Genomic DNA, 27,153 nt, shown 5'->3' on the forward strand with positions numbered 1-27,153 from the left:
CTTTGAAAGGGCTGGGAGGGACAAAAGCAAGAAAAGGGGCGCTGGGAGGGTATTGGGATAGACTGGGATGAGCTGGGAGTGGCTGGGATAGACTCGGAGGGGATTTGATGGGATTTGAGAGGAATTGGACAGGACTGGGGAGGGCTGTGAGGCACTTTTATGGACAAAAAAGGCACTGGGATAGACTGGGAGGCGCTAGGACAGGACTGGATGGGGCTGGGAGGGACGAGAAGAGTAGTTTTGGGGACAAAAGGGGCACTAGAAGGGGTCTGGGAGCCACTGGGGGGCACTGGTATGGACTGGGATATACGGGGATGGACTGGGCGGGGACTGGGATGAAGTGGGCGGGGACTGGGCTGAACTGGGCGGGCTCCGCTCCCCGCAGGCACCGCCCCTTCGCGCCCCGCCCCCTCATTATCTCTCGGCCCCCATTGGCCAATTGAAGACGCCAATCACTAATCTAGCCCAATCACTTGGCGGCGTGGGCGGTGGGCGGTGCTCATTGGCGGGGCCCCGCCCACCGCCCGCCCGAGGGAGCGGCCGCGGCGGGGACGCGGTGAGTGAGTGAGGCCTTTGCCGGCCGCGGGTGGGTTGGGACCCCGCGGGGCTTTGGGGGCTCCTTCCCGCTCTCCTCTGAGCTTCGGGGGGTTCTTCTCCGTCCTCTCTGTGCTTTGAGGGCGGTTACGGGTCACAGCAGTGCGCTCTGTGTCCGGAAAAGGAGGTTGGGGGGGGTGTTTCCTGGCCCAGCGGGCACAGAGGGGGATGCGGGGCCGAGAGGGGCCTGGGGGTCGCAGGAACTGTGGGCGAGGGGGATGAGGGACTCCGTTGTTATGAATGGGCTTTGGAGGGAGCTCGGGGGGGCTCAGAGGGGATATGGAAGAGTGTCAGAGGATATGAATGAGGGAGCTGAGGAGGGGTGTCTGGCCATCAGAGGGGATGTGGGGCTGGGGGAGTGTCTGAGGGTCACAGAGGATGTGCTGGGGTGGGCTGTGGGGCTCAGGGGGTGTCTGGGGGTCACAGAGGATGTGCTGGGGTGGGCTGTGGGGCTCAGGGGGTGTCTGGGGGTCACAGAGGATGTGCTGGGGTGGGCTGTGGGGCTCAGGGGATGTCTGGGGGTCACCCTTTTGTTGTCAATGTGCTTTGGAGGGGCCCTGGGGGCTGCCCTGAGGCTGTTTGGGGACAGCACTTTGTGTGCAGTGACTGGGGACACCTGCGAGGATGGGAGTGCTGCCACCTTTTTAGTGTTTAGTTATAGAGGGGCTCTTTGGAGTGTCTCCTCCAGTGGGTTTGGCACAGGCTGGGACTGTTATCCACTTCATCCTCGTGTCCCTGACACATTCACCTTTTCCTGGGCTGTGTGTGGGGCCAAGACTGTGCCCGGTGTCCTGTGGGGAGGCTGCTCTGTCCCCACCAGCCCCAGGATGGAACCAGCCTCCCCCTGGGGTGCTGCTTGGTCAGACACCGCCCTCCCACGCCTCTTCTGGGGCTGTAGGCTGGTGTAATGTTATTCTTAAACGGGTTTTTTTAACAGGCTTGAGTTAACCTTCCTTTTCCTCCCTCCTTTCTGGCCCCACTGTGCTTTGAAAGGAGCAGGAGTTTCTAAGGGGTTTTTCCCCTAAATGGGTGAGTGAGATCTCAGCCCATCTCAGCCCACAGGCACATTTTTGTGTCTCCTGTGATCCTGCCTATCTCAGTGACCTGAGGCTCTTCAGGGAAGGGATGATAATAATGCAAATAGTCTTGGGTTTGAGGTTTAATAAGACCAAGGTCCAGCTGCTGCATCAGGGTCATGTCAACCCTCAGTATGTTTGATACTGCCCAATATCAATCCATGGGAATGAAGAGCTGGCAAACAGCCCTGGGAGAAGGGCTTGGATGTGCCCTGGTCACTACACTGAACCCAGAACCCCCAGAGCCCTGGGCTGATCCTCCTCTCTGCCCCACTCAAGTGAGACTCCACCTGCAGATTTATATGGGATATTGGGAAAAATTCCTTCCCTGTGAGGGTGGGGAGGCCCTGGCACAGGGTGCCCAGAGCAGCTGTGGCTGCCCCTGGATCCCTGGAAGTGCCCAAGGCCAGATTTGATGGGGCTTGGAACACCTGGGATAGTAGAAGGTGTCTCTGCCCATGGCAGGAGGTGGAACTGGATGAGCTTTAAGGTTTCTTCCCACCCAAACCACTCTGGGATTGTGTAAACCTGGGAGGTTGAGGACCTCTGTAGGGAGAGTGTTTTGAATTGTTTTGCCAGGATTGCTGCAACCCAAATGGTGTTGTAGCTGTAGATTGTGGCTGTAAGGCAGAAAATTCACCTGTGGTCCCTGTGAGAGCCTTATCCTGAGCTCAGTCCCAGCCCTTCCTGCTGTCACAAACAGCTCGTGGAAAGGAAGTTGTGTCTGGGAATCAGCAGGAAGGCTGAGCTTTCCCTGCTCTGGTGTGTCCTTGTTTACCCTGAGCAGGGGCTGTGAGGCTGCACTGCTCACAGTCACCTGGCTCTCAGGGTTATAAACGCCTCAGTGCTCACTTCTCAGAAGTGTTTTCAGTGATCTGAGTGTCAAAACAGTGAATTATTGTGGTCAGGAGCTGTGGGTTAGTGTTTAGTCAAAGCTGTTTGCTTATTATTCTCCAGACTGATTTCCACGTGCCTTTATTATTATTATTTTTCTGTTTAGGGAAGCAGTCACCTTTTGTTAAAATAAATACACTGTTTATAGCATAACTCTGTATTTACATCACTAACAAATGCTCTTCTGCAAAGCAGCCTGTCCAACAATTGTCTTTATTTAACATAATAACATCCAGGTTCTGATCTTATGGCTGAACGCAGCAGTTTATGTAAACCAGGTGAAGACTGTGTCTAGACTTATTTCAGCTTATCTTAGAGCACATAAGGACAGGTTCAAGTAAGTTCTGCTGTCGTGGAAAAAGGTGTGTGCTGATTTATTTGTTTTTGTTTCAAGACAGACTAATTTGCAGCACATGAAATGCTTTTTTTTTTTATATCTTTTGATGCTGCCAGAATTAAAGGGGATGAGCTTTGTGTTTGATTTGGGCTTGAAAGGAATGATCTTTCTAATAGGAGTTAATTCCATCATTTTATTTTGGGGGAGCTTTTTGTTTTTGTGTAGTTACTCTCTACAGGTGAGTGGAGTTCAGTGAGGTCAGTCAAGCTGCAGGGGGAACTGGAAGAAATTGTAGATGAAAGAACCAAACTGGTTATTTCTCTCCTTCTTAACAGTGGTGAGAACCAAGTAACAAAATCATTTGAGCTGTTTGATGCTCAGAAGTTCATGTACCTACAGGCAGAGAAAGTGAAAATGGGGTTTTCATGGGTTTTTTTTTATTTTCTGGAAAGGTTTTGAGACGGTTCTTGAAGTGACAGATAAGATGGTAATTCCAGAAGCCTCATCACTGGTTGTGCTGACAGAAATGTATCAGCTGAGATCCATCTAAGGTTTTTAGATGTGTCTAAAATAAAATCACTCAAAGTTACATTTTGTTTTCCTGTGCTCCAGAGATGGCCTTACCTGAGCTCTGCACACAGTAATTGATATTTTCATCTCCAAAGTATTTTTAACCATCAGACTTGAGAAACTCTTCTTAGTTCAGCTGGTTTGATCATAAATCTGATCTTACCTCAGTCTCTTTGAAGTACCTTCATGTTTTGACTTGCTCAGTCCTGCCTTCTCAGGATCCAAGAGCTTTCATAACCACTTGCTTGGAGTTTTCTCTTCAGGATATTGTAACATTTATTTTGTTTGGTGGCTCAGGCTGCCTTTAACAGGTCATGAGAAGTCAGAATCATCATTTCATTTTATTAGTTGATGCTTTCAGCCCCGAGTTTGAGCCATGCCAGGATGTGTTTGTCACTCGACCTCATCTTGAACTCGTTCCATGTGCCCATGACAGGCAGCCAAATGTTCAGTTCACTGTGTAACAGTGCACTCAGGAGAATCAAAGCTAAAAATCTTGCTATTAATTCTACTTAAACACCTGAAAACCCATTAGTAGAAAATTTAGGTGTAGAGAAAAGTAAATTACATTTCCCCCAGTGTAATGAATTTGCTTTAAGGCTCCATTGCTGTAGTCATCAACACCTTTGTCCCTCTTTTGCCAAAAGCTGTGATCACCAAGGGACATTGACCAGGCAGTGGGACTGGATTAATCATTGCATCACAGAGTCTGTTTGGAAAGTCAGTGCACGATGAAAGGCCAACTCAGCAGCCAAATAACTGGGGGAAGGAGCTTTGCAGCACTGCTGAAATAACACCTGTGTGCTCTGTCTTGCCAAAGCCTCTGTCAGGAGCTCTTCCTCCTTCTAGAAAGTCAAATCCTGCCTAATAAATGCTAAATGAGTCTCCTGAAAGCTTCAGCTTGGGGTGGATTCTGGAGCTGCTGTGTTCTGTTTGGAGATCCCAGAGGAGTGTGTGGATAATGAGCTCTTTCTTCACAAGAAAAATGCTGAGTTGGTGCCTGCTGATAAAGGTCACTTGAGCTGTCTAAAGGATCTCCTGATTTTTTAAATGAGTTTCTTAATAAAAAGTGAATTTAGCCAGAGGATCAGTGCATTAATGGCTAATTTAACCCACATCCAGACAAGCAGCACAATAAACACCTTTTCTGTGGGTGAAAATTTAAAAGGATGGGGGAGCCATCAGCATTATTTTTTCTTCCCTTTATTCATAAATAGCACAACCAGAGCTAACATAAAATTTAGAAAATCACCAATTTGGTGTCATTAACATTTTTATGGAAACAGTGGGATTGCAATATCTGTTTTTTGGGGAGAGCTGCTGATGAAAATCACTCTGATTTCAGGTTTGTGATCCCGGTGTCCCCTCGGGTCCCGTCATGACCGTCGGGTAACGCCGCCGGACCGTCCCTGCCAAGGTTGGTGCAGTTTGGACTCTCTGGCTTTGGGGTGGTCAAAATCCATGTGGATTGTTCACTAAACAACCTCTCTCTTCTGAGCCATGTCAGTGCAGAGAAGGTGGGATTTATAACCCAGCCTGTGGGGAGAGGATGTGTTTTAGAGCAATAATTACAGGTACTCAAGTAGCTGAACTCCTGCCTTCCCTGTGTTATTCTATAAGTTTTCACAACCATTTCTCCTCCTGTGTCTTGCTCCAGTTCTAATTTGCAATCATAATGTGTCCTCCAGCCTCAGCAGAGACTTCAGACTGGCCCCTGTGGACTTTGGATCCACTTTTTGGAGCACAAAAGAGAACTAAGGACTTTTGAAGGGCAGCTGGTCCATAAGTATAGGCCTGAAATTGAGAAAGAAAATCAATGTCTGTTAGTCTTGGAAGCAGCACTGAACACGGGCTGTAGTTGCTGAAGCTCAACATTGAGTAATTTCTTCTGCAATTTGTGATTTTTTTTTTTTTCTTGTTGCCCTCAGAACAACCTCAAATGTGTTATAAGAGCCATTAAAAATGGTGTTAATCCATGAATTGCTCCTGGGAGCAGGAATGTTCAGCCATTGCTTTGGTTTTGCTACTGAGCACACAAATACAGAAATACCCTTGTGAACTATAAAATGTTACAGTCATATGTATCCCCCTGTCAGAGTGACTGGAATTACTCAGCTTTTTACTGCGAGAATAAAAAGCTGCCTGAGGTTCAATACAGAAATAGCCAAAACAAGCAATAAAAAAGAGATGATGGAAATGGACTAAAGGCAGAGAAATGAGAGTACAGCTCTGCAATTTGTGGACAAATAGTCCAGATTAGAGTGTATTAGTCAGTCCTGCTCTCAGTGACAACAGAATGTGTTCCAATAACTGAGAAATGGATGCATTTCCCAACCAGCTCCCATAAAACAGTGCTGTGTCCCTGACCCCTGAGAGTTTAGTCCATTGAATCAGGAAGTTTTCAGAAGGAAGCAGAGTTTGGCACCCATAAAAACCAGAACTGACCCTTGTACGAGCAGTGAGAAGGAGTGTGTAACAGTTAATGATTGCTGCTGCCACGTGCTTTGGATGCAAAATTTTGGCCACACAGCTTTGCAAAACAGACGAGGAAGATGTAAATAACAAGGTCACGTTGAATAAAAGAGGAGTTTTTAATAATTCCTGGACTGGGAGGCACAGCTGAGTGCCTTGGAGCCCAGCCCTGTGGCTCTCACTGTGCTGGGACAGCAGCTGGTCACGTTTCCTGAAGTGAATCCATGAGTCCATGTGATGCCACTGGATCACTGTAAACTGTCAGGATTAAGCGTCTGCCCCAGTTTGAGCAATAGGCTCAGTTTAATAACCATTCACATTATTTTTCTCTAAGCAGTGGCTGTTTTATAACTGAATGACTGCAGTTCTCAGGTTATCGTGGTAACTCGAATAAATTGAGGTGAGAGGTGCACAAAAGATGTGAGTAGGGAAAAGGTAGGAAGAGAGAAGCTGATCTCAGCAGAGTTTCTGGAGGGACTGGAGATGAGCAGGGTGGATTTTCCAAGTCTCTCAGTATCATCTGGTAGTTCAACATGACTGCAACAAACAAGAGAAAAAAAACAGAATAAGGTGGCTTTAACCTCCGTGAAAGTGAGCTCATTTCTTCTTCCTCTGGGCAAGTGGATTAAAATCCGTGGCGTTACATAATCTCTGCCCACAGAAAAGCTTCCTGTCTGTCTGGAATGTTATCTGCTCTGGCAGTTGGTGGTTATGAATGAGTTCCCTAATCCATTGACAGAAATGCTCCAGCAGGCACTCACAGACTTCCCTGTAGTCTTAATGCTCGCTGAGGAGGCCTTGGTCAGATGGCAGGGGCTGGTACAGCCTCAGGAGGGGGATGTGTACTTTAAACTGACAGGGGTTTTGGAAAAAAAAGGCTTTACTGCCTGTGTTGAGAAAGGAATTCAACTAAGGAATAGAAAAGAAATAGAGATTATTAAAACCTCAGGTGTTGATTTGCTGTTAAAAATTGATTTCTTAAATCCATGGAGTTTCTCTCATATATATGAACACAACCTGGCTTTTTTTCTATAGGATCTAATTTTTCTTTTTCCTTTCAGACTGACCAAGTTACAAATATAAAAAATCATAAGATGTACAAATCAGATTATTCATGTATATTTGAGAAGTGGTTCAGCTTTAATGTAAAGCACCTAAAGACCATAAGGTTTTTCCCCCATATCCAGGCTTTGCTGAGATCCATCCTAAGCATGTATAAATTAGTTAATGTTTGAGTCACTTGGGACAGGCAGGTTTTAGCTTTTCCTCTAAATGCTGCTGCTCTCTGGGCTCAGCTGTGCTGCCCAGCCATTTCAAAGCTCCTTTTTTTTTTGAGTGCAATCAAAGCCATCGATTTGGCTGCTGCACTAATGGAGAGCAATATTGATCGTGAGCATTTCTTGGGCATGTGGGGAGAGGAGCTTTCTCATTCCCAGCATTTCTGTCCTGGTTCACATCCAGTAATGGGGCTGGATGTGTCTGCCTTGCCCCAGCTCAGGCTCAGGATGTGCTGGGCACTGGGACAGCTCTGTCACTGCTCTGGGGGTGAAAATCCCCTGGCAGGTGTCTCTCAGAAAGACCAGAATTAGTAGATTTGATACAAGGAGCTGTTTGCTCCTTGCAAACGTGCAGGTTTGCTGTCAAACCCCAGGAGTGATAAACAGCTGAGTTACAGGAGGTCATCTGAGGATTCTGTGCACAAGATACTGAAGTGAAACCAGTCTAATGGTTTCAAGGGGGAAACTGGGTTTGTTTATTGATAACTGTAAAGCTGTGGAGAGCTTTGTGCATTAGTGCTCTGCTATATTTAAATGGTGTCCTGTCTGTCAAATGTCCCCTGTTACAAAATGTTCTTTGCCAAGATCATAGGCATCTCCTTTTTAAAGTTGGTTTTGAAAATCTGTTGTTTTCAGAAAAATGGTTAATGTGCCATAGCTGTGGCACCTTTATGTGCTGTTAAGTCATTCCAAGAGCATTTTAAAGGTGGTATGAACAGCTATGGGAAATGCCACTTCACCACTTGGAGAGTGGAATGATTGCATTTCTGAGAGATGAAACAATTCTTAATGCAGAAAACAGAGTGTTCTCCAGCCTCTCACCCCGTGTGCTGCAGACACTTAGTGCTACCTTTAATTAGAAGGCTGTCACAGCTGAAGTAAAAATAACAACTCAAAACAAAACCTCCTGTGAACCAGACACAGACTTGATGTCTTGTGTCTTCAGCCAGACTGACAAAACCCACCTCATTTCATGCAGGGCCATGTTAAGAGCTCTAAAGTGTGGTCACCTCTGGTCAGGACTGAGTTGAAATCTTCAGGTTAGAGGAGACTTCTTTTTTTGGGATATTTATAGACTCTTTAATTACAAGGCTCTGCAGGAAAACATATCTTCTTGTTAAGGATTTATTAAAATCACACATAAGCTCCACTGCTGGAAGATGTTAATTAATTTGAGAATCTTTTGGATTATTCAGCAGAAGAGTGAATATTCCTCACAAGGACAGGTTTGAAAACCATTTCCTTGAAATAAGTCACTTTTTAAAAGTCTTGGTGTTTTGTTTTGTTTTGTGGTTTGTTTTGTTTTGTTTTGTGGTTTTTTTTATGGTTTTTCGGGGGTTTTTTTGGGGGTTTTTTTGTGGTTTTTTTTTTTTGTTGTTGTTTTTGGGTTTTTTTTTTTTTTGTTTTTTTGTTTTTTGGGGTTTTGTTTTGTTTTGTTTTTTGGTGGTTTTTTTTTGTTTTTGTGTTTTTTTTTTTTTTTTTTTTTTTTTTTTTTTTTTTTTTTTTTTTTTTTTTTTTTATGTTATCTTTGAGATAAAAACAAAACCAGCTACAGTTTGGGATAGAATATTGCTGGGTTCTTATTTGTGAAGGTAAAAAGAAGCCAGAGAGGCCTGTTCTGGAATACACTTCAATTTTAGAACTTGAAGAGTGACCTTATCCAGTACCCAAATGGACACCTTCCCTCAGCACAAACACCTCATTATGAGTGTTGAAATAGGCATCTTCTCTGCTTTTTCAATTTTGGTGTTTTGTTTTGTTTTTTGTGGTATTTTCCCTTTTTTACTCCCTCAAAATATGGCTCCAGTTCCTGGCTAATTTTACTGTAATGCAGCCCTAGCCAAATATTTTTTGTGGAAGAATTGTTAGTCATAGAAGCAAGAATGTAATGGAATATTCTTAGAAAGTGTTATAGCTATGCTTGGCATGTAAAATATTTATCCAGGCATGTAAACAAAGCGAGAGGTGTCTTGCCAATGTCCCCTTGAAAACCTTGGCTGGTTTGAAATCATGAACTGTTTTTCAGTCTTGAAAATAAAGTATCAGGTTCTGTGCTGACAGGAATTACCAGAGTGCTAATGGTTGACCTCACCTAGATGAAATTGTAGCCCCTGCTCTTGCCTTCCTCAAAATAAATCAGGAGGTGTTTTCTGAAGAACTGTAATTGTGCTAAATAAAACTCCTGTGTTTATTTTGGTTTTGGATTACTCAGTGTTACTTGCAGTTACTAATGCAGCTGCCCCGTGAAAGGAGCCTTATGTTTGTTTTGCTTTTTTTCTTATTGTCTGTATCTTAATGAGAATTAAACCATGTGTCTGACTCGGAGAGCTCTGTTCTTTCTAAGGACAACACTGATAATGATGTTCTCTCTTTGTGCCTCAGCTCAAAGGAGCATCTCTGCCCTCCTGTAGGAAAATTCAGGGATGGCTTTATCTGAACAGGCTTCAGCACCTGTTGTGGTGAGATAGGGCAGAGTCCTGTGGGGATGGCAGATAATGCCCCTGGCAGGGACCCCTGAACCCTCCCAGACCTGGGGAAAGGTCCCCAAATGCTGGCTGGGGACACCTGAACCCTCCCAGAGCTGGGGAAAGGTCCCCAAATGCTGGTTGGGGACACCTGAACCTTCTCAGACCTGGGGAAACGTTCCCTCCAGTGCTGGCTCAGGACACCTGAACCCTCCCAGACCTGGGGAAATGTCCTCACTGCTGGTTGGGGACACCTGAACCATCCCAGACCTGGGGAAATGTCCTCACTGCTGGTTGGGGACACCTGAACCATCCCAGACCTGGGGAAATGTCCTCACTGCTGGTTGGGGACACCTGAACCATCCCAGACCTGGGGAAATGTCCTCACTGCTGGTTGGGGACACCTGAACCATCCCAGACCTGGGAAAGGTCCCCAAATGCTGGTTGGGGACACCTGAACCCTCCCAGAGCTGGGGAAAGGTCCCCAAATGCTGGTTGGGGACACCTGAACCCTCCCAGACCTGGGAAAGGTCCCCAAATGCTGGTTGGGGACACCTGAACCCTCCCAGAGCTGGGGAAAGGTCCCCAAATGCTGGTTAAGGACACCTGAGCCATCCCAGACCTGGGGAAATGTCCTCACTGCTGGTTGGGGACACCTGAACCCTCCCAGACCTGGGAAAGGTCCCCAAATGCTGTTTGGGGACCCCTGAACTTTCCCAGTCCTGGTTCTGCCCTTCCACAAACTCCTGCTGGACCTGGAGTCTCAACTTCTTTCTCAACGTGGCAATATTTCCTTGCAAATTTAATTGCAGCCTCCCCTTGTTCTGTTCTTGGATTTGCTTTGGGAGTTTTTTTCATTGTTATTATTTTGAAAGCTCCTGTAACTGCATCCAACTTTCAAAAAATGTGCCACCTATTGTTAGTTTTCCAGCTCTGCTGCCGTGACATTGGTTAGAAGTGAATGGCAGTTGTAGGGCAGAGTTGTAGCAGATTGAGCTGGGAATGAGTGAGCAGTTATTTGTTGGGATCCCTTCCAGGGGAGGAAGGTGGAGTTTTGAGTTGCTCAGAGCTTTTCTAAAATAAGAGTCAGAACAAGGAGGTGCTCTTTGCTGTGGGTGAAATGTCAGATAACTTTTTGTAGTAAATGAAGTGAGGGATTTTGGTTTAGGACGTTGTCTTTGCTGAATTTTTAATTTTTACTTAATTAAAATTTACGTAATTCAAAACACACTGTGATAATACACTGCTCATCTCAAGAGGTGAGAGATGGATAGTTGGACTGTTGCTGTGCTAAAAACAAAAATTACCTTCAAAAACAAAATCAGCTTTGTAAAAGCTAATTTATAAATTATACAAATTATGTAAATTATATATAAAAATATATAAATTATTCTTTCTCCTGATAATAGCCAAAGCCTCACCTGGTGTGGGATAACATCTCTTGGTGTTTACATTCCCTGAGCCTCTTTACCAGCCCACAGGTGCTTTATTGTACCTGTATCTGGACAAATGAGAGAATTGGGCATTAAAGAAATAAAATCTTGCCCTCAAACCAAAAGTTATAACAAGTTTTTACATACAAAAGTTAGTGAATTAGTGACTTGGATTTTTTTTTTCTATGTTGTATTGCTTGTTTTGTTTTTAATTAGGAGCTTTCTAAAGGCATCTTTCATTCAGACTTGTCAGGACTTGTACTTTATCCTTGCCATGAGTCAAGAGAAAAATATTTTCCTGCCTTTTTAGACTCTCTTTGCATTAAAAATTCTATATTATTGATGGTATGTGATACATTTAATCCTGTTGCTTTATGAAATTGTGTTCGGAGCAGTCTCTGAGCAATCCAGCTGTACCTTAGGGGAAAGCAGTAAGAAATAGAAACAATTGATTTAATATTTGAGCTGACAGAGGGTAACATTTCCAGGTGACATAAACATGTATTGCCTTGGCCATGGCACTGGAGCACTGAGGGAATAATAACTCATAACTCAAAATAACTCATTTTATCCTCAATTTGTTGGAGCCTAAGGCTCCTGGGTTTGAGAATCCATGTGCACATATTTATGTACATAATCAAAAATTCTGGTGGCTGATTTCTGGAGGCAGGAGGGTGTTTCACCAAATGGCACCAAGAATTTGATAAAATTGAGCCTTTTCTTCCTGGAAAAAAACTGTCTGAATGAGGAATGTGGAGAGAGATATTTGGGAGGCTCTTCCTGGAGACTTTGTTAACTCACAGATTATATTCAAACTTTCCATGAATCAACTGGAGAGACTTTTAACCTGAAATATTTACATGAATCAACCCGCCTGGCCTTTTGGGGGAGTGTCCAGTGCTGCTCAAAGAGTTTAAACTGAGAAGCTTTGCCTTGTCCTGGTGTTTTCCCTCTGTTCCAGCAAGATTTCCTGGGATTCCTGGTGCAGGGAGCACCGAGCACGGATGAGCCGGCAGTAAGTGAGGGGTGCTGCATTCAATATTTTCATTTTTTTTTTCTAATTGAAAAACCAGATTTCTCGTGATATAAATGCAGCCAATTGAAATCGTGGGAATTTGGAAGCAAGTTTGATTTAGCTGCCTAAGAACAAAAGTTGAGAAATAAAAGCTTTTTTTTTTTTTTTTTTTTTTTTTTTTTTTTTTTTTAATTCCAAAGGGATAAGGCAGCTCTTGCTTTTGTGCTTTGCTGAAGTGTGTGGGATTTCCTGAAAGCTTTATAAATACTTTTGCAGCTAATGGTAGAACAGAGAACACAGCCAAACTCTGTTGTCTGCAGCACTTATTTCACCTAAATATTTGTAGCTTAATTTAACATAGGTGAAGAGAAAGTGTAACTCACAGGTGTCAACTGCCTTAGAACTTTATTTAGCTCGGTATTGTTTATTTTGGCAGGGAACATTTGTTTTTCCTGTCTCTAGACAAAAATACCCTCCAACAGCTCATCTTTTGCCACAGGTTTGGTTTTTTTTCTTTTTCTCTGATCAGATCTGCACACTCCAACCTTCTGCCAAGGAAGGAGGTTTGTATTCTATATGGGCATGGCCAGCTTTATTAAAAGTACTGAATTCAATCAGATAATACTTGCAAAACTGCCATAGTGGTAAAAAATTCTTTATGAGGATCAAATATAATTTTTCAGATTATTGTCTTTATTCCAGTATTGTGAGGAAATACCCTTTACAGCTCTCTAACATGAATATCCTGGGCCTTAGAGAGAAGGAAATAATAAAAAAGCAGTGACTTGTTGCTGTGGTGAGGAATTTTGCTCCCATGGTGGGACATTACTGGATGGATTTCATCTGTTCTGTTGATGAGGCTGTCACAATGTGACTTTCCTATTCTGGGAAAATCTGTAATAGGTTACATCCAGTTAATAAATCTCCATTTTTTTCTGCAGGTATCAATCTTGGTGATTGTAAATGGGCAAAAGAAAAGCTGTGTTTCAGAGCATAAACTGGGTGTTAGTGGTGACACAAGGACCTGGTGACCCCCAGGTCTTAAATCAAGGTGTGCAAGTGCAATATTAAACCTTTAAACCCATATTGTCAATTCAAAACTGTAGTTTTGAATTACATTTGTAGAAACAGTGGATTTTTGTTGAGCCTCAAGTACATGAGTAAGTCAGTAAATTTGCTAACAGTGCAGCACTATGCACAGAATGGGAGAAACAATCGAGCATTTCATCAGCCTCCTTGCTGTCTCTTGCCAACATTTTCGGGCTGTCCTGCATTGCATCAGGCCTGCTGGACATTATTTTCCATCTATCATTTGAAGCCAGATGGAAAATGAATCCTTTTTGTATTGATAGAGTTGTTTCATAGCAAGGGAAAAGCTTTTTGTCATGTGCCTGTGCTGGTTCAACCTATAAATCAGCTTTTATTGTCTGCCCGTGTTTGTGTTGGGAAAATGAAATGAGGATTCAGTAGAAGGTTTGTGAAAAGCACGTGAAGGCTGCAGTGAGATGTTTTTCTCTCTGGTGCAGTCCAAGGTGAATGTGAATTCACTTTCATGTTGTTCTCTAGTGCTCCAGGTGTATCCACAGGTGCCTGGGAGTGCCAACCCCACACCTGCAGAGTCTCACCCTGCCCTGAGAATCTCTGTTGGTTCAGGTGCACAGGGCAGTGCTTGGGGCTCAGCCTGGACAGGAGAAAGCTCCAGGGAGACTTAGAGCCCCTTCCAGTGCCTAAAGGGACTCCAGGAGAGCTGCAGAGGGGCTTGGGACAAGAGCCTGGTGTGACAGGACAGCACAAGGGAATGGCTTCCCACTGCCAGAGGGGAGGGTTAGATGGGATATTGGGAAGGAATTGTTCCCTGGGAGGGTGAGGAGGCCCAGGGTGCCCAGAGCCCCTGGATCCCCTATTCATTGTATTCCACCCCCTGCCATGGGCAGAGACACCTTCCACTCTCCCAGGTTGTTCCAAGCCCCATCCAGCCTGGCCTTGGACACTTCCAGGGATCCAGGAGCAGCCACAGCTTCTCTGGGCACCCTGTGCCAGGGCCTTGCCACCCTCCCAGGGAACAATTCCCTCCCAATATCCCATCCATCCCTGCCCTCTGGCAGTGGGGAGCCATTCCCCTTTGTCCTGCAGTCCCTCTCTGCCTTCCCTGGAGCCCCTTGAGATCCTGGCAGGTGCTGTGAGTTCTCCACACAACCTTCTCTTTTCCTTCACCTGTTCCAATGTCTTGATCTCAACCCACAAATTACTCTTCCAGTTCTCTCCCCATCCCACCAGGGAACAGTGAGCATGTGGCTGTTTGGGGCTCAGTTACCACCCAGGGGGGTTAAACCAGGACACAAATTAAATCCAACCTTTAGCCACTGTGGAAAGACGTGCAGTTCCATTAGAAATCCATCTTGTTCCCAGTGCAGGGCTGTGGAATTAGGTCAGGCACACCCTGCGCCCGCGTGTTTCCTGCTTGCTCATATTTCTGAGAATAATTGTACACGGGAATGTTTTTGTAGACTTAAAGCAGCGTTGTCACCTTAAAAATGAGTTGTTTGGAGGTTTATTTCAGTCGTGATGGTTGGGCTGTGGTTTGGGAAGACGGGAGGATTGTTCACCAGCTGATTCACTCACTGCTGGTCCTTCCTCACCGTTTGCAAACGAAATGGTGAAGTAAATCAACTCATTTCTACTATTTTTACTGTCTTACACCCTCTCTCTTGCCATGCCAAATGACACTGGGACCCTGTATGAGCTGTCAGGTCTCATAGCAAGGACTTTACTCCTCAATGGATTTTGGTAGATTTTTCTTTGAAGTTTCTGTGAAGTTCTTCATACCTAAAATACTCCCTAATGGCTCTTGAAAAAAAAAAAATCCAATGATAAGGAGTATATAGTTATTAAAATAATAAAATATTGTATTTATGTAATACAATAAATAAACAATAGAAACCAGCACATTTGTAACGATGCTTTCATATTCTCTTGCTTAATAAATGTGCTGTATCTAAATGGGTTTTCTCTGCTGGCCACGTTGCAGTATTTGAGTTTCTTTTCACAGCACACATCACCTTGTTCATGGTGCTCTGTGCAAGTAAATCCATTCAGCTCTTCCCAGTAATGGGGGGAGACTTTATGCATTGGGAAGTGGCTTTGGATGTGCTTTAGATTCCTTAGGGTGGGGAAGGATAACAGTGCTGAGGATGTCTGAGCCTCTTTACATTCCAGAACACTTCCTTAAGGATTGCAAAGAACAGGGATCAGCCTCTTTATCTCTGCAAAGCATTTGCAGCATGAATTGTTTGTGCATTGCAAAATTAAAGGGTTTCCACTTTGTGGTTAAAAACAATTTAAATATGACTTCCACGTTTTTCCCTCAACAAAAGGCAAGTTCAAAAGGGATGGTTTCAGTGGGACCACCAGCACAGGGTCTGGAGAGCAGAGATGTTTGTGCAGTTGCACAGCTCATTCTTGACATTGTGTTCCAGAGGAAGGAGGGGCTCATGTGCTCCAAGTATGGCAAAACCAGCGGCCAGATGGGAATTCTGATTTTTTTTATTCTGATTCTCTTTAAAAAAATTAAAATCCCAGCCTTCCTCTGGCTGGAGGAGCTCTTTCTCTGACCTTTAGTGCTGGATGTGACATGGGGCTTTTGCTGCTCCTGAGTGTCCAACTCCCAAAATCCAGCTGTGAGGCTTCAGCTCCTCTCTGCACTGATCCTTACCTGATCCTTCAGGATGTGAGCACACAAACAGGTCACAGAGAAGGGGTTGCCTGTTCACTGCTGAGCCAATTTACACTTCCCAGAGGGTGAAAACGTGCATGGAAAGAGCCCTCTAAGGAGTGTGGTAACCTGAGAGTGTTTGTGCTGCTGGTGCAGGGAGCTGAGCAGTGAATGTGCTCCAAGTATGGCAAAACCAGCAGCCAGCTGGGAATTTTGATTCCCTTTAAAAACATTTAAATCCCAGCCTTTCTCTGGCTGGAGGAGCTCTTTCTCTAACTTTTAGTGCTGGATGTGACATGGGACTTTTGCTGCTCCTGAGTGTCCAGTTCCCACAGTCCAGCTGTGAGGCTTCAGCTCCTCTGTGCACTGCTCCTTCAGGATGTGAGCACACAAACAGGTCACAGAGAAGGGTTGCCTGTTCACTGCTGAGCCAATTTACACTTCCCAGAGGGTGAAAACGTGCATGGAAAGAGCCCTCTAAGGAGGGTGGTAACCTGAGAGTGTTTGTGCTGCTGGTGGAGGGAGCTGAGCAGTGAACGTGCTCCAAGTCAGAGTAACACCTGAGTAGGCACTGGGGCTGCTCTGATCCTCAGGATTAGGTCTCTGCCTCTGTGTCCCTGTTTTCTCTCATAAAACGCTTCCCTGCAGTGCTTCCCAGGGCTCTTAGGAGCAATGAGCAGTTAATATTTGTAAAAAGCTTTGAAGCTGAATGGTGCTAATTATTATTTATAGGCATTCATTCTCACCACGGGTAGTTCTCCTTGATCCTGGGTATGAAAGGAAACCAGGACATTTGTAAGCTGGTCAGGCAGGAGTTTGGCCTTGAAGTCTTTATGTACTTGTTTCCCCACTGGGTTCTGGGTGTGTTTGCAATATATTTGTCACATTAAATGACCAGTTTGGGGATTTATTGTACCTGCCAGATGTGCTAAAAGATCTTTTCTCATTTCCCTCAATTCTGCTGACACACTACGTGCAGGATTTTGGCATGGCAGGAGACAGGGGAATGCCATCAGCCTGAGCTGGGTAGGATGATCAGCAGGACTGGATGTTCCACTTCCAGGAAAGAGGAAAATCAGATCTTATGCTCAGGAGAGCCACCACATTGCAAGGAGCAGCTGTTTTTTAGCAGGTTTTCTTGGTGCTCAGCTTCGTGTTACAGAAAAGAAGGAGAAAAGTGTCAGGCAGGACATTTTTTTTTCCTTGACAATCCTGCTTAGCTGATTAACCAGCAGAAAGGGGGGAATGACAAGGGAAAATTGGTGTGTTGTAGTTCCTGTGTGACTGGTGATAGTTCTGTAAATAATTTCTTTGCTGCTGTAGTGAAGGACTCTGCTGAAGGGTGTGCAAGGTCTCTGCATTTAATTCAGAGCTTGAGGTGATGAACAAAGATTTCAACATTCACCCAACCCAGTTTGGTTGTTGTGAAATTCAGTCTGTTGGTGTTTCCTGCTATTTGACATCACTGAAATGGGGCTTGTAAGGCAGAGCTCTGGGGAACTTATGGAGTCTTAAGTGTCCTCTGAATAAAGCTGCTCTTTGCCTTCATATACTCTGCTTATTCATCTGATTTCCTGCCTGATTTCTCCTCTCTGCTGAGTAATGCATTAAATAATCAAGAGATTGTTCAGGCACCACAAGGGGAGGTTGTTGGCAGGGCTGCAGCAATTGAGCACTCCTGGAAGAAAGAGGCCCAAGAAGTAAATTTTATGCTTATCTTGTTTTCTTAATGGAGTTCTTGTCAGCTCACAGAGCAAATTCTGTTCCCTGGGGAGTGTGGTAGCAGCAGCTTTGTCATGGATATTGTTTCAATACAGGAAAGTTAATGCAAGAGGAAAAGAGTTCTCTGAGCAGCTTGGGCTAGTGGGAATTATCCCTTGAGATGCTTTAAGATCTCTCCAACCCAGAGCATTATTTTGGGGCTCCTCCTGACAACCAGCAAATCTCAAAAATTTGAGCCTCCCCTTAAGGGCTTTCCCTTAGTGTTAGAGTAATAATTATGTATCTGCTCAACAAGAGTATTTTTTCCCCATCTCAAAATACTTTTCCACAAATAAATCAAACTGCATTTTTAAAAAACGGGTCTTGACTTTCAGTCAAAGTGCAGTTACCAAATTTTTAAAGCATTTTGGTTCAGATTACAGATTGCAGAATGTTCTGAGTTGAAGGGGACCCACAAGGATCATTAAGTCCAACTCTTCAGTGAATGGCCCATGCAGGGATTGAATGTCCAATCTTGGTGTTATCAGCATCGTGCTCCAGCCAACTGAGCCGATCTCAGGGTCAAAACATACAATGTAATAATTCAGTAAATGTGTTTGAAATCACAGTATTGTATAAATACTTTAACATTTGTAATCTTGAAAAATTCAATTTCTTAGCAATAATTACAGTGCTATGAAATGGGAATAGTTGACTTTTTGATCCACTGGACATGGTCAATTTTAAAGGTCAGAGCCTTTAAAAAAAGAAATGGATTTGTTGTTGCCAAAAATCTTCCTTTGGATGACCATCACATGATGTGTAAGCAGCAGATTTTCTAAAAATATACAGATATAATAATGCTGGCAACTTAAAATTGGGTTTACGGAAAAAAAGAAATGAATTGTTACTCCTTTTTAAAATTCTCATTAAGAATAAAATGCTTAATTCAGACTGGTGGTAATGATGGGCTTGAAAGTCACCACTGAACTGCTCATTAAGGCTTTCACCCTCAGCAGGTGCTGGCCAGAAAACTCAGCAACTCTGACTTGGCATTTTGCTGTTTTATTAGTGCTGTTTTATGGGTTATTTATTAGTGCTGTTTTATGGGTTATTTATTAGTGCTGTTTTATGTGCTTTGTCTGTGCCATGGCAGTGTCCTGCCAGGAGTCAGAGATGGCACCCCCAGGCCCTGCAGCCTTCAGTCAGCCAAGGGAAAAACACAGGACAATTGTTCTGCAGGGGGGAAATTGGAAAAATTCATTAATGAGGAAATTGGTGTTTTATGTTTGAGAGAGTGAAAGGAAAAACACTTGAAGCCAAGAGAGGAGACCTGGTTCTTATCCAGAGGAAACAAATGCCAGGGAGAATGAAGGAAAAAAGACAGCAAAGAGATCTGATCTGGTAGGAGGTACCAAGGAGTGAAGTGGGTCTTAAAGACAGAAGGAGGAAGGAATTTTATTTGGAATAAAAAGAAGCTGTGTCTCTGCATGTGCTGGAAGAGCATCCCAGATCTGAGGGGCAGTGGTTAAAGCATCATGTGTGGGGCTGCTCTGCACTGGCCAAGTGTTTGTTGTGGGTTAAATACTTGTGGGGGAGCACTGTGTGACAGCATGGCATAAATCAAGAAGAAAGAACCAAAACCAAGCAATGACTGGGAGCAGGGAACCTCCTGGTCAAACCTCAGGGTGGTTAAGAGGCAATGCCTGAGCTGTTAACTGGGAAAATGTTGTATTTCAGGCTGTAACAATGTTATACAGCTCATTTGGCCAGGACTGGGAATCAAGAATATAAATATTTTTAAAGGGCTGTAGAGGTCTGGAGGAGTTGCCAGGAAAGTATTTGCAGGAACACAAATGTGGTGGTCTAAAGACATCAGTGGCTTTAGACCTAGCTTTAAAAAAATGAAGATTTTTAGATTAAATAGATTTAATAAACACCTGATTACTCTAAAATCTTTTTTCCCCTCTTCTCAGGTGAGGGTAGAGGCATAAGTAGCCTCTGAAACAGTTAAATACCTGAAGAAATGCCTTTTGAGCCTCAAAGACCTTGTTTGTGGTAGCAAATACAGGGATTTGAACTTCATTGCTTGGGAGTTTCTCCCAAAACTAACAACCTGGAATTCTCTCTGCAGCTCTTCTCTGAGGAAACGGCAGCAACTCCTCACAGCACGGAGGCCCAGCATGAATGGCAACTGTGCTGGGGGCACAGACTGGTTGAGAAATCTGGACTCCAATTGTCCTGTGGAAAACAGAACTGTAGCAGCCCAGGAGTCAGAAGAAAGTTCTGTGGTGACAGGAGGTCACAGCCCTGCAGTTCCCAGGAGTGAAGGTAAGGATAGTGCCCTCAACCATGGAATCTTTAAGGCAGATGATGTTTTGGGCTTTAAGGGGTGTTTTGGAAAATGTTCCAGTGTCACAGGGCAGTTTGCACTGGGGAGTATGTGCCCTGCCTGTGCCAGGCTGCTCTAAAGGACAGAAGTTCACAGCAGAGTTCAGCACCTTGGCAGGACCCACGGGAACAGCCTGGGGCTGGCCCTGATCAGATTCACTGCAGGCACCTGTGCAGTCCTGTGTGCCCACCACAGCCTGGCACTGGGCACTGCTGCCTGCACCACTCTGGTGAGCTGTGTGCTGCTGCTCAGCTTCCTGTGACAGCCCTGGATCTGTATCTCCAGCCTTGTTTGGTTCCTGTGCTCCTGCCCTTTTCACTCAAATCCATCTTGCTTTGACAAGGAACATTAAGCACCATTGCTCACCAAAACATCCAGCTGCTGGTTCAGTTCAATAACAGCCTAGTTTTATGTCATATAACATCACCCTGACAGTTATGACATCCTTAATTATTGCATGACTCAGTTTTCTCATTTCAGTAGGAAGTGTTACTATGAAATGATATTTTTCAATAAATTCTCTTCTCTCTTTTCAACGTTTGTTTGTGTCCCTCAGGTTCGGATTCTGAATGCCGACACAACGCTTGCCCAGTGAGTCCCCAGATCAGCAGCATGCTCTCTGCTCCTGAAGAACCTCACAACTGCCACATCCCAGATGGAAACAAGAGACAGCTGGAATATTTTAACACCCAGGAACGCCACGGATGTTGTGCATTGTCTTCAAGCAGCAGTTCCCAGACAGTAGCTCCAGAGAAAGTGACCCTGGTAGTGGATGGCACCCGCTTTGCAGTGAATCCCCAGATCTTCACTGCTCACCCTGACACCATGCTGGGAAGGTGGGTCACTTCTGTTACCTTCAAGGTACCTCAAGACAGTCTAATTTATTTTTTTAATGGAATAAACATGTAATGTTTGTTTTGTGATCTCATCTGTACACACGGTGACCTCAGTCAGAATTTGGCTGTGGGTGAGGCCCAGAAGACCTGACCAGATGGAGGGTTGGTAATTCTCTAGATAAGTCTCCCTTTGGTGCACGTACATCAAAAAATGTACATTTCTTGCCAAAGGTGGCCTCCTTTTGCCTTCTCCCCAAGTGTTTGCCTGGTCTGTAAGCTGTACATCTGTCCCCAGCTGATAACCTCCCACGTGAATGGGGAATATGATAATGCTCCATCCCCTCCTGCTGCCACTTCTCGATATTCTCCTGAAAGAGAAATTACTCAGCTCCTGCTGAGGGGTTGGAGCCTGTTGCTGCACCAAGAAATCCTCGTGTGCTGTACTGCCAGCACTTTCCTCCCTCTCTGACCAAAGGTTTCTGTTGGGTCACTGACCCTTGCATGGGTTATTGTGTAAAACAAGACATCTAAAGCCATGTGGAGTTAGCTGGTGTAGGTCAGTGCAAGGACTTTATTGCCAGGGGATTTTCTGCCCCAGGACTGAATGATCTGTTCCTTTGGCTTGTTCCTTAGAGTTCAGTAGCCATAGCAACAGAGGCCAGGCCGCCTTGAGCCAGCTCTTGTCCTTATTTACTAGGGAAGAGATTGGAGTGGAGGTTTAACTTACTGTATCTCTGTATCACTGCTGGCCTTCCTGGCAGAATCATGGAATGGCCTCAGCTGCAAGGGACCTTAAAGCTCAGTTCATTGCACTCTCTGCCATGAGCAGGGGCACTTTCCACTATCCCAGGTTATTCCAAGCTCCATCCAGCCTGACTTTGGACATTTCCAGGGCTGGGGCAGCCACAGCTGCTCTGGGCACCCTCTGCCAGGGCCTCACCACCCTCACAGAGAAAAAGCTTCTTAACCCCAATGCACCTGTTTTTCTTTGGAATAAATGCATTTCCATTTTCTTGTGCACTTACATTGTCATTTACCTCTTCAGGATGTTTGGGCCAGGCAGAGAATACAACTTCACCCGGCCCAACGAGAAGGGCGAGTACGAGATCGCGGAGGGGATCAGCTCGGCCGTGTTCCGCACCGTGCTGGTGAGGGCAGCTCTGCACCTGGGCAGGAGAGGGAGGGGAGGAACAATCTTTGTGTCACATTTGCACAGCTCAGCCATCTCCAGGCAGCTGCACTCCCTGGGATATTCTGGTTTTATGTTTTGCGTTGTGATTGCTAAAGGAAAAATACAGCAGGCTTTGGGATAAATCCACATTTCAGATATTTGCTTGTGTTGCCTTTTACCTTTTCTGTGTCCTGCTGTTGTAATTCCTGAGCTGTATCCTGACCTTGTGTTTGCATATAAATGCATATTGCATATGAGATGTTATGAAACCCTGTGCCATGGGGAAGTTTTAGCTGGAGCTCATCATTTATCAGACCACAGAGGATCTGCAAAAAGGTGTAGATTCTCAGACAAGCAGGGGGCTGTTTCACAGTACACAGAACTATAAATAGTTTCAGTGTCTCTCCAATGTTAGTAAATAAAATAAAGAAGTAATTAGGAATTATCATAGTCCAAGATGTTCTTAATTTTTCTCTCCTAAAACTGTCCTTTATTCACAGGATTATTACAAAACTGGAATCATTAACTGCCCTGATGGGATTTCCATCCCAGACCTTCGAGACACGTGCGATTACCTCTGCATAAACTTTGATTTCAACACAATCAAATGTCAAGATTTAAGTAAGTATGGAGAGAAATCAGCTCTTAGGAGATCATCTGCAGAGCGTTCAGCACTCTGATCCTGATTCAGTGCAGTTCTTTATCTTATGCTTTATTTTAAGCATGAACATGTGGATTTCACTGAGGCTCAAGTTGCATTTAAACAACTTTCTTTTGGCTGCTTCCATCCAAAGCGAAGTGACTGAATCCTTCAGAACACAGGCACTTTGCTCCAAAAGCAAATTACAAACATTTTAGTCTCTTTTTCTAACAGAGGCTGAGCAGGACTTGCTGTTACTGCCAATAAAATGAAGGCTAAAAGCAGCATTATAACCCCTATCCAAAATGTACCAGAGAATTGTGAATAATTTAAGCTAAAGGCTGATGGGCAGAGCAGGAACCAAGGATACCAATTCTGGAAAGTTGTAGAATTCCTGGTAATGAAGGGATTTGATTTGGAGCAGCTTTTTGGTGGGCATGCTGGCAAAAAGAAATACTTTTAACACAAGCAGGTCTGTGAAAGGCACTTTACTGAAATGGGGTGTGTGGTATCATAACACAGGCTGTGGGTGGAATTTCCTGCCCTGTTCTCTGGTGAGTGATCACAGAGAAGGCAGCAAAAAGTATTTTCAAGGGCAGAAGTTGTTGCTGGAAATTCAAGTATCATGATGAATTAATTATTCAGTCTGTTACTGTTTCACTGTATTGATTGGAGCTTGGTGGGTTTTTAATGGGAATGGAATGGTTCTGCAGTGCAATTTGCATCCCATTTGAAATGCAGCCTGCACTTCTGACTTTGCCAGTTCTGGATCTGGAGGCTGTTGATGTGTCTGAACATATGTTGAGCATTTAGTCTGAAGGAGAATTCTGGCTGTGCTCTCGGATGGATCTGGGACATGCAGAGCTGAGATATTTTCATGCTGCAGCAAAGCTCTTGTGCTCTGTGTCTCCTCAGGTGCTCTGTTACACGAGCTCTCCAATGATGGGGCTCACAAGCAGTTTGACAGCTACCTGGAGGAGCTGATCCTGCCCATCATGGTGGACAGTGCCAGGAAAGGGGAGCGGGAGTGTCACATCGTGGTGCTGACCGACGAGGACACCGTGGACTGGGATGAGGATCACCCACCTCCCATGGGAGAGGAGTATTCACAAAGTAAGGGCTCTGCACTCTGTTCCACACACACAGCCATAATGAAAAGACACATTCCCAAACTGGATTCCTCCAGGAGCAAATGCTGGCACGTGGAGCCGTGATTTGTGTGCTCTGTATGAGCTGGGTGCTGCTGGAGGCAGCATGCCTGGCTAGTTAGAACTGATCTCAGCACTCACTGCACTTTTCCTTCTGTTTCTGCCTCCCCCTCAGTCTTTTCCTGGCTCCTTAGTGAGGGAATATTCTTTGCTTTACACTCCCATCACCACCCAGTCTGTGGAGACACTGATGTGCATCTCTGCCCTCCCACAAGGAAGTGCAATTAATCCCAGTGAGGAAAACAGACACCTGAAAGCAATTCTTGGAATCCACACCTGGCTTTTGGCACAGCAGGGCATGTCAGAATCAGGGAGAAGGTTCCTCTTTATAGATTCTAATCACCCCTTTTATTTCTCAAGTCCTTTACAGTTCTAAGCTGTACAGATTCTTCAAGTACATCGAGAACCGGGACGTGGCAAAGGCTGTGTTAAAGGAGCGGGGCCTGAAGAACATCCGCATTGGCATTGAAGGTAAAGAGCTGCTTCAGCAGGGGAAATGCAGAACCAGGTGTCTCCATAGTCAGTAAAGCCTGGATTCTTCTGGACTCCACAGTCAGTAAAGCCTGGATTCTTCTGGATTCCAGGCATTTCCTTGTTTACTCTGTGTTTTACATTTATCTTTATGAAACCAGTTAAAACTTAGCACAGTTTTACTTTACCTGTACCATGTTCCACTGAAATTGGCCAAGAGGCTTAAAAGTTTAAAGGGAAGTAAGAGCTACTGCAGGAGAAAGACTTGTCTCCTTAGGAATGAGTAAACAGGAAACAGGAGTCAAATGCTTCCACCTGCTGATCCAAACATTCCCTTAGGGAGCTTAAAGAATGCTGGGCTCTGTCCTGGGAGACTTATTTTTATAGTAGCTGTGTTTGTTCACAGAATGGCTGGTGCTGTGCAGCACCTGCAGGCTGACTGCACACAGTGCTGCACCCTCTTGTCAGAGAATCATGGAATTATTTAGGTTGGAAAAACCCTCTGAGATGATTGAGTCCAACCATTAACCAAGAACTTCTAAGCCCATCGCATCCCCAAGTGCCACATCCAAATATCTTTAAAATCTTTCCAGGGATGGTGACTCTACCACTGCTCTGGATCTTGTGCCAGGGCTGGACAACCCTGGTGAAGAATTTTTTCCTAATATCCAATCTAAACCCTCCAGCACAGTTTGAGGCTGTTTCCTCTTGTCCTATCCCTTGTTCTCCAGGAGCAGAGGCTGAACCCCCTCCTGGTTGCCCCTTCCTGTCAGGGAGTTGTGCAGAGCCAAAAGGTCCTTCCAGAACCTTCTTTTCTCCAGGCTGAGCCCCTTTCTCAGCTCCCTCAGCTGCTCCAGACCCTTCCCAGTTCCACTCCCTTCCCTGGACAGGCTCCAGCCCCTCAATGTCTCTCTTGCAATGGGGCCCAAAATGAACAGAGTACTCGAGGTGCCTGAGCAGTGCCCTGCACAGGGGGACAGTCACTGCCCTGGGCCTGCAGGACAGACCGTGGCTGGTACAGCCCAGGTGCCCTTGGCCTTGCTGCCCACCTGGGCTCATGTCCAGCCTTGACTCCTCATTTTCTCCCCACATAACCTCATGACATCCTCATAGTCCTCCTGATTTATCTGCCCCTTTTTCCTTCCCATCCTCACTGGATGAGAAGGATCTTTTGGCACATGGGGATGACCTACTCCTGGACCTTTAAGTTTTCCTTCTTAGAGGATGTCCAGCCTTCCAGGTGTCCTTTGCAGGGGAAAAGAGAACAGTCTTTTGCAAGACAATAATGCTAAGTGTGGAATCTGAGCTCTGTGTGTGTGTGTGTCCCACCCTGACCCCACAATCACTCCTCCCTGGATGTTCTGGAGTCCTGTTGTCCCTTTGTGAGCCAGAGAGGTGCAGTGGAACTGAGTGTCTGTCTGTGTTTTGCAGGGTACCCCACGTGCAAGGAGAAGGTGAAGAGGAGGCCGGGCGGGCGCTCCGAGGTGATTTACAACTACGTGCAGCGACCCTTCATCCAGATGTCCTGGGAGAAGGAGGAGGGCAAGAGCCGCCACGTCGACTTCCAGTGCGTCCGGAGCAAATCCCTGACAAACCTGGTCACCGTGGGGGATGATGTTTCAGAGGACCACGAGGTGATAATGCATCACCCCCCACAAGTGGATGAACTGGACAGGCTGAACGCCCCCTTCTCCCAGATGGTTGTTAACGATCTACCGGATTAGCATGGCTCAGGGTGGAGAATCCTGCTGGATGTGGGAACCTCTCGCCGTAGTTTGATCCCAGGTGATGGGACACAGACTCCTGCAAGGTGCTTTATCCTCGTTCATGCTCTTACTGCGTTGTCATATTTCAAGCATGTTAATAAAGAGCCACACTCCATAGTCTTAATTGTGCGATCAAAAGCGACGTCTCCTCAGACAAAAAGAAATGACCTGTTGTTTCTACTACAAAGGCTTCTGGATTGTGGGTGCTGAATATTTTATCTAAACTTCTGAAGGAAGAGCACAAGTGTGTAGAAACGTCTTGTTTGACATGAGAGAGGAAATTCTGGGCCTGTCAAGACAAAGCTGTCCTTTATCATTAGGCACAGCTTTGTTTTTGTGAGTTACAGAGGAGTGAACATCAAAGCAGGACAGATGATATTCTATATCAACCAGCAGAAATGTAGCACAGTGTGACAGCAAAACCCTGAGCGTGGAGGAATCTGTTTGCACTGCCACCTGGCTTTGGATCCAGCGTGGTGTACTGCTGCTCTAGGGAAGGAGGAGCCAGTTCCATAGGAAGCATATGCCTGCTCACAGGAATTCCCCATCTGTATTTCTCTGTGAGATGGAATCATTGTTTTTAGAGATGTTTTCTGTTAAGTTCAGTAAAATGAGTAGATCATGCTGAAAGAAAACCCAAAAGTGACTGTAGCTGATATTTTACCAATAAAATAAATCTGTTAATAGCCAAATAGATGTCAGAAGCTTTCTAGAGGTGACTGTGCATGCTGAAGACTTTGAGTTTTCTCCATCCCCCTGCTAAGACAAATAAAGCCAGTGGAGGAGCTCCCAGTTTACTACCTGAGTAAAATCCTTGGTCAGTCAGTCAGAATTGCTGTAGACTCTCCAAGGAGCTGCTGCTGCAGCTTTTAAAAGCCAACTACTTTCTTCCCAGTTTGGAACTGACTGAACTATTTTGCTCTCAGGTAAGAAATACCAATAGTAAACCAACCCTCAGAGAAAAATGCACATACCTGGGAACAACTCTGCTTTGCTGCTCTGAGTGTATTATCCTGATCTGTGGAAGGCTCTGGGAAATTTGGGTTCAGGGCCAACAAAGCTGTGACTGTAAGAACAGGCACACTCCTGGCTGGTTTAGCTCAGGTGGATTGGAGCCTCACTG

General features: G+C 45.1%; 1 protein-coding gene across 4 annotated transcripts; it reads left to right on the top strand.

Moving 5' to 3' along the window:
* The first annotated feature begins 500 nt into the window (after positions 1 to 500).
* Positions 501 to 26,722, top strand: KCTD20 (potassium channel tetramerization domain containing 20). Of its 4 annotated transcripts, none has more exons than XM_083878243.1 (9): positions 501 to 556; positions 4,817 to 4,888; positions 19,681 to 19,877; positions 20,495 to 20,774; positions 21,820 to 21,922; positions 22,446 to 22,566; positions 23,501 to 23,698; positions 24,154 to 24,264; positions 25,696 to 26,722. In XM_083878243.1, the coding sequence occupies exons 3-9, from the start codon at positions 19,730 to 19,732 to the stop codon at positions 25,986 to 25,988; spliced, it is 1,254 nt and encodes a 417-aa protein (XP_083734369.1). In that variant the 5' UTR covers positions 501 to 556; positions 4,817 to 4,888; positions 19,681 to 19,729; the 3' UTR covers positions 25,989 to 26,722. The 4 variants fall into 4 exon arrangements, with proteins under 4 accessions (XP_083734369.1, XP_083734370.1, XP_083734371.1 ...); XM_083878244.1 differs by having other exon boundaries at positions 534 to 586; XM_083878245.1 differs by lacking the exons at positions 501 to 556; positions 4,817 to 4,888 and adding an exon at positions 4,912 to 5,045.
* Positions 26,723 to 27,153: the final 431 nt, after the last annotated feature.

This window comes from Zosterops lateralis (assembly GCF_965231275.1).
Source record: "Zosterops lateralis genome assembly, chromosome: 26".
Lineage (NCBI taxonomy): Eukaryota > Metazoa > Chordata > Aves > Passeriformes > Zosteropidae > Zosterops > Zosterops lateralis.